This window comes from Limulus polyphemus, unplaced genomic scaffold (genome assembly GCF_000517525.1).
Source record: "Limulus polyphemus unplaced genomic scaffold, Limulus_polyphemus-2.1.2 Scaffold1398, whole genome shotgun sequence".
Lineage (NCBI taxonomy): Eukaryota > Metazoa > Arthropoda > Merostomata > Xiphosura > Limulidae > Limulus > Limulus polyphemus.
Window position 1 is genome coordinate 242715 of NW_013667008.1, and position 7761 is coordinate 250475.

Here is a 7761-nt window from a genome sequence, read left to right on the forward strand (position 1 = left end):
CATAGCACCAACCACTACTGGTTTCCCGAAGCTGACTTATTGGTGGTATTTTTCTTACACTGGTTCCTCAGATGTTTTTGCTACCCACAGTCAACAACCTTTCTGGATAGCAGCCTTTCCTGCCGTGGCATCTCCCCTTTGTTGAAGTTTCCAACATTGAGCTTTCTTGTGCCCAGGTTTGTTACAGTGCCAGCAAAGTCCCTCAAACTTCTCTGAAAGCTGACCTTTTCTGGCCTTGAATCCAGATGACTGTACCAATCTCGGTACCTCTGTGCTGGACTTAATGTATGATTGAAATTCGAGAAATCTGGCCATTGCATCCTGCATAGTAGAGAGGTGTGCTTGCCTTACTTGTATCTTCAGTTGTGGGCTGTCCAAGGTGTCTACAAACTGATCCCTCAACAACAGCTTGAAGAGATCGGTAGAGTTGGGTAGGCTTTGTGTGCCATACTTTCCAAATCCCGTGCCAGCTGTTGCAGGCTCTCCTATTTAGCATGGACTCTCGTCCTAAACCTAGCCCTGTAGACTTCAGACTAATTTTGGGTTCCATTCCTGAGTTTTAGAGCAGCTACCAGTGCTCTGTAGTTGCGCCTGTCATCTGCTGACAACTGTCCAAGTATTTCCAGTGGTTGTCCCTTGAAGCTCGTTGCTAGGTACACTGCATTCTGCTCCTCTGTCCATCTATTCATTTCTGCCAGGAGTTCAAATTGTGCTCTATATGCTTCCCATGGTGCCTTCCCATCGAATTCCTGTGGCTTCCTTCATACTAGATCACCCCTATTGCTGACATTCATATCTGGGATGTGACTTCTTACAGGACTGAAGACACATGCATTAGGGTTTAACTTCTGGGTCTGGAAGGGGCTTCCCATTGTCTGAGGCTGATTAGGTTGTTGGCTATTATATCCTCCTTGGGTAAAGACAGTAAATCATCCTTTAATGTATTTAATTCACTTTGAAATTCGCTAATGTTTTCGATTTGTACTTCTTGCTACTGTTGTTGACTTTCCTGTAGTTGCTGCTGACTTTCCTGCAACTGTGACTTTCTTCCTGTTTCCTTTATTGTTCCATTTGCCACTGCTGTAATCTCTCTTCTTGTTTCTTTTCTCTTTCTTCTTGTTTCTTTTCTTTTTCCTCCAACAACTGCTGTAATCTCTCTTCTTGTTTCTTTTCTCATTCTTTTTGTTTCTTTTCTTTTCCTCCAACAACTGTTGTAATCTCTCTTCTTGTTTCTTTTCTTTTTCCTCCAACAACTGCTGTAATCTCTCTTCTTGTTTTTTATCGTTCTTCTTGTTTCTTTTGCTACTCTTGTATTATTGTCATCAAATCTGCTAAGCTGTAGTTTGATTTGTCGCTTCTCATTTCCATTTTTTTATCCCACTTCTGACACCAGTTTGTTACACCTCTGGTCGTTTGTTAATTACCCGTAAAAATTATTTCAGAAGAACTTCAGCGATACAAGTTCTTTCTTAAATAAAACTAGTTTATTCTTTCTCAATACAACTTTGCACTACACTTAATTTCCACAGTCACTTTAACTTAAACACACGCTATAATTCACAATGATTTACACACTTTACTTATGACTTGACTCGATTATCTTCATTTATCTATGCTGTCGTTGTTGTTGTTCTTAGCAGTTATTTTGATTTCAAAATACTTATCTCCTAAGAAATAATTACTAATCAAGGGTGGTCGAAGATTAAACAATCGTCCTTCACCCTGCTCATGGCGTGAGGTTAAATTTCAATTAATGGTCAGCGGAATAATGAGCCGTATGGGCGAAGAAGAAGTACTAATAATTAATTAATTAATTAAAAGAAAAAAAAACATATATATTCCCATATATATACCTGTGATGGTCAGGCAAGTAGGCGGAAGTGAAGGCAAGTCCAAGGCGTAGCAGAGGCCGGTTGATCTTTGAAGAATGAGCAAGTCGGCAGCCGATTTGGACAAGTTACTGAAACAAAATGAAGCAAATGGGCCTTTACAGGGCCTGGCGGAGATCAGTGGATCCAAGGGCCAAGGCTGGGATCTATAGATCCAATGCCAAAGAGTTTGATGTGGGGGGAAACGGGAATACCCCGAGAAAACCCAATTTCACTAGTCGGGACCAAATAGAAGCCCGACTAGTGCCCAGGTGAAGATCTATTGACGGGTTGAAGACCTAGATAGATACTAAACAGTGAAATGGTTATGCAAAGAACATAATATTTATAAGTAGTGTTGTGGATCATTGAGGTGTGGTAGTGGTGTTGTGTATCATGTTATATGGGGATATGTATTTGTAGTGTTGTGTATCATGTTATATGGGGATAGGTATTTGTGGTGTTGTGTATCATGTTATATGGGGATATGTATTTGTAGTGTTGTGTATCATGTTATATGGGGATAGGTATTTGTGGTGTTGTGTATCATGTTATAGGGGGATAGGTATTTGTGGTGTTGTGTATCATGATGTATGGGGATAGGTATTTGTGGTGTTGTGTATCAAGTTATATGGGGATAGGTATTTGCACCATGGTTTGGGGGTGGCGGCAATTTTATGAAATTCGGCTGTGAGTGAATTTCGGTGGGTGACTTTTTGTAGTATTTGGCGGCGAGTTTAGAAATGCGGTCTTGTTTAGTGTGTAGTGATGTGTGTTTTTCAACGTAGCTCGCAGGTGTGTAGTGAGGGAGGCGGTAGGCGAGACATATTACTTTGTTTTCAGTTTTTGTAAAATCTGCTCTTGGTTATTATTCATGTTACATGTAATCATTGCGCCATAATCTAATAAGGGTCAGATGAATGTTTTGTAAATGTACATGATTATTTGTGGTCTACAACCGCGGGCGTGGTGACTGATTTTGTGGAGGTAAGCTATTCTCGTTTTAATTTTCTTGCAAATTTCCTTAAAATGCGTGTGCCAAGTTAATTTAGTGTTGATGGTTATTTCTAGGAATTTGGCGGATTTAGTGAATGAGATCGTGTTATTGTAGAGGTTTAATTTAGCCAGCTTGACACGCTTAAGTCTTTTGTTCAATCTATGGTAGAGTATGACTGCCTTGGTTTTAGTGGGATTAAGTATTATCCTCCATTTGTTGCACAACTGTGTGATTTTGTCAAAGTCTGTTTGGATTTTCTTTGCCGCTAGTGGAGGGTCCCAGGAGGTGCTCCATATGGCTATATCGTCGGATTGTGAGGCGTGCGTGAGAGGCGTGGTTGGCTGCGGAAGGTCGCTAACGAAGACTGTATACAGCAGAGGGCTTCGGACAGACCCCAGCGGTACATCCGCGTTAAACGTGAAGGGTGTGAGACTGAAGTGTTGATTTTAGCTTTCACCGATCTATTGTATAAGAAGTTAGAAATCCATTTTGTGAATGACATGGGTATTTTGTGCTTTATTAACTTGTACTTAAGCCCGTTGTGCTAGACAGTGTCGAAAGCTTTCAGTATGTCTAAGAATGTGGCAATAGTGGCCTGCAGCTTATTAAATCCTGTAAACGTGGTTTCAATTAGTCAAACGAGGTGGTCAGCAGTCTGTCTATTTTTGTGTCCCCCATTCTGGATGTGTAATAATGTATTGCTGTTTTCTAGCATCCATAATAACCTTGTTGTTATAATTTTCTCTAGAAGTTTGCCAGCGCAGTTAATTAAGCTTATGGGTCTGAAATCACTTGGATTTATTGATTGTGTGCCTTTTTAGGGATAACCGTGATGAGTGCTGACTTCCATGCATTGGGGAGATAGCCCGAGAAAAGAGATAGATTGTATAAGTTAGTGAGATGTGTCAGAAGTTTGGGGGATGCTTTTTTTTAAAACTATGTTGGGGATTTTGTCATCGCCGGGAGCTTTATTTGAGATTTTTCAGGTGAATTTTAACTTCAGGTATGGTTATAGGGGTAGATATATTTCGAAGTGAACTCGGAATGTGGTGCTGGAAAAGAGGTAGAAAAGGATGCGGAGTTTGCGTTGATAAAGGAGTTGATCTTGTCCTGGTGTTTACTACTGAATCTGGCGTCCTATGGGGTAACAAATATTTTCTCGAAATAGTGTGTAAAAAGTTCTATTTTTTGTTCATCAGTAGAGGCTGTGAGGTTGTTATATGATATTTTGCCAGTATCATTATTTTCATGGCATATGCTTTTAAAAGTTTTCCAAAAGGTAGAAGGGTCTGGTTTAAGGTTATCGAGCTTGTTGCAAAAGTTGTTCCAACTGTCACGTTGTTAAATTTTAATTAATTTTTCTATTTTGTTTTTGACAGAGTTGATTTGGGTTTTTATAGCAGAATTTTTAGTGTTGATGAATTCTTTATGGAGCTTGCGTCTGGATATTATGAGTTTATGTATTTCGGGAGTTAATGACCAGTGGTTGGGCGTGGTTTTAGTGTAGTTTTTTGGAACTAACTTGTCTATAGTTTTGCTTATGGCTTGTGTGATATTTTGGTAGTAATACTCTATATTCTCTTCGGAGTTAGCATAGGTTAGGGGGTCGGGTAAATTGTTGTCTAAATATTGATTGAATATGGTCCAGTTAACTTTCTTAAAATTGAAGATGTTTGAATGGTGCTGGACTTGACTGTTAGGTATTGACCAATTCGGGTTACTGATTTTAAATGAGAGAGGATTATGGTCTCCTCCGATATTTTCGTGTATTTTAAAATTACTGGTGAGGTGTACTATTGCTGGTGGGACTATTGCAAGGTCGATGATGCTTTGTGTTCCGTTGTGGTGTGTGTGGGTAAGAGAGTTGTCATTAATAACAGTTAGGTTATGTATTCTTGTGAAGTTAGCGATAATCCTACCAGAAGTGTTTGTGGTGTATCCTTGAAGTAAGGGGCGCCAAGCATTGAGGTCTCCGAGGTTAATGACATTGTTAAATTTAACTTGATAGTATTTAGAAAGGTGATGTCAGGAGTTGTATGGGGTGACATATAAATGGCTAGGAGTGTGAAATCAGGTAGGGACGGAGTTTTGATTTTACAAAGAATGTGTTCGTGATAAGTAGGAGTGTTGTGGTTGATGAGAGTTAAGGCGAGATTATTTTCGTGTAATAATGCAATACCTCTTGTGTGTGTTCCTTTAGGTTTAGAAATGATTTTACAGTTAGGAAGGCGAAAATTAGAGTTACTATTTAGTAAACTTTCGTTAATAGTTATTACTGAAGCGTTTATTTTGTTACTTAGATCTAGTAGTTCATATTTCTTATAGTTGAGACCGTCTTGTATATTAACATGCAATAAAGTAAAATAATTTAGTGACTTACCTATGAACGATAATCAGGGCACCTACTTGAGATTTGTTCATTGATTGATTCTGGAGTAATTCCTCGAACCTTGAGATGGTGACGGGCTGCGTGGGACACGTTGTGCAGGAATGTAGCTTTGTCGTCTGCTGGGTTGGCAGCTGCAAACATTACATCGACGATGAAGGCGATGAGGCCAGTTGGGCGGAGAACATGCCAGTTGGTTGAAGGTGGATGTAGTTCCTGAGTTGGTTGAACTGGATGTTTGGTAACTGAGGCGAAGGTGAGGGGAGGCTGTGATCTAGGTTGGTCAGGGACGCTGGTGCTGAATTTGGGGCGTTGAGGTAGGGGTGGGAAATGTTGGTTCGGGTAAGGTGCTGGAGGACCGGGTGCACGTGAAAACAGGCTATATGAGGAGTTAATTTAGTTTGCCGGTCTTATATATATACAAAATAGAGGGCAAGCACTCTGGCAAACACTCGAGCCTTCAGGAACATTCGAGATACTCATTAGGTGTTACCAGAGTCACGTGACTTCTGCTGTCGTAACAATATGTTAGGCGACGTTGTCTTGAATACAATGTAATTTTGGATTTCTAATATATAGAGCAAGTAAGAGTTCAATACTGTAATTGTATTATTTCTGCAGTGTTAATCAAGTTATGTTTCTACAGATATATGTATCTGTCTGAAACACCTGTATAAGTGAAAGTTGTTTGTTTTCTGGGCTGTATTGTAATTTGGCATTGTTTTATTCCAAAGCTCTAAGAAAAATAATTGACTGCTGTGCACCAGAAGACCGCCACAACTCACAATGTTTCCCTTTCGCCATTCCACCTGACGATCCTTTTTTCACACACTATAATATCCGATGTATGGATTTTAGAAGATCTGCAAGATGTCTGCGATCAGGGCCTGGTAATTTTTTTTTTTTTTTGTAGAGTATACTTTTCTCTATTTTATTTAAAGTCGGAGTATAGTAATAATGTATTATATTGTAGTGTGAACAGATACATAAAATGGTGTTTTTTCTGGTGTTTTCTTGGCCAAATCTGAGAAAAGTAATTGCTTATTTTTTTCCACCGTTCTCAGGTCAACGAGAACAGATCAACCAAATTACATCATTTATAGACGGTTCTCAAATCTACGGGAGTTTCTTGAACATAAGCCTAGCAATAAGAACATTTCAGAATGGTAAGACAATATTCATATAAAATATGTTTAATTTTTTCATATTTTTTTCGGGTGGTCAAGAGAGTTTCCAATATGATAAACTTTTACATTTTACACGGTAAGAACAGTCGCTTTTCTATGATATAATTAAAAATATATATTGAAAATATTTTATCAAACTAATCCTGATCTAATTCTATGTTCAGGGAAATGAAAATATCACTTTGTATAAGTATACTGAGGTTTAATTGTGACTTTCTGTATTTAAATTCAACATTAAAATTTTAGTCAGGCATAAGAAAGACAAATGAAGCGAATAAACTGTACTTTGAATAAGAACTCTCGATCTACCACCACTTCCCCACTCCCATATCTCAGCGATAAACGTGAGGGCTTATAACATCATAAATCTTTTTTCGATACCTGCGGTTATCAAACCACAGACAGCCCATTGTGTAGCTTTGTGCTTAATAGCGAACAACAAAACTTCTGATCAAAAGCAGGTTAACCAAAATTCTGTACAACAAATTGACTAGATATACATATTAACGTACATCAGTACATTAAAAAACTTAATTCTAAACTGATTACAATATGCTGAAACATCACTTAGGTCGTCTAGCTGATATCGATATGTTATACAAATAAAGTACCTTGAGGTTTCTAATAAAATAAACCTTGAAGATATCTTCTACAGAAAGAAAACATACGATCTTTATCGATATTCAGATAAATGGAAAGCATCAACATCATAAGATCAAATGAAATATATAAAATAAATTCAATATCAGGTTCACTCTATATTCCTCTGTTTGAAAAGTTAGTCTTGAAATTCAAAAATGTAATTGGAATTTTCAACCTAAACGACACCTTCTACGCACATGAGCTAAAAAGCCAAATCATATACTTTTAGGGATTAGGTATAGCCTCCCCTACTAGTGAGCGCTTGTTACTGTTAATTTATAGTTCGCTCAAGACTGAAAGTGCAGAGCTTGTTCAATGACATAAAGTCTTGAAAGTATGTACGGCAGTGAGTGATTTGAAAGCTTTAAAAGTGGAGCTGAGGCCAATTTTTCTTTCATTGTCTTCAAAGCATGCTGGCAAGAAACTGTTCATTCCAACTTCTGGCCTTTTTTGGTGAAATCATGTAGTGGAGCAGCTATAGTTGCAAAGTCTTTCACAAACTTCCAGTAATAGGTACAGAGTCCCAACAAACTTCTTAACTCTCCTACATTGTCTGGTGTTTGCCAATCACACACGACTTTCACCTGATCAGGATCAGTTCGCACCCCATGCTCACTTACAATGAGACCAAAGTAAAGCACCTCTTTCTGGAACAAGTGGCATTTTTTGGGATGGAGTTTG

At 38.5% G+C, this 7761-nt stretch overlaps 1 protein-coding gene across 3 annotated transcripts in view; it reads left to right on the top strand.

Moving 5' to 3' along the window:
- The window catches only part of LOC106463405 (peroxidase-like), a 56886-nt gene that overhangs the window by 14497 nt on the left and 34628 nt on the right, over nucleotides 1-7761 (top strand). For all 3 annotated transcript variants that reach the window (XM_022390884.1, XM_022390886.1, XM_022390885.1), the window contains exons 6-7: nucleotides 5986-6141; nucleotides 6316-6417. In XM_022390884.1, coding sequence (XP_022246592.1) covers nucleotides 5986-6141; nucleotides 6316-6417 — 258 coding nt within the window. The remainder of the gene's footprint in view (nucleotides 1-5985; nucleotides 6142-6315; nucleotides 6418-7761) is intronic.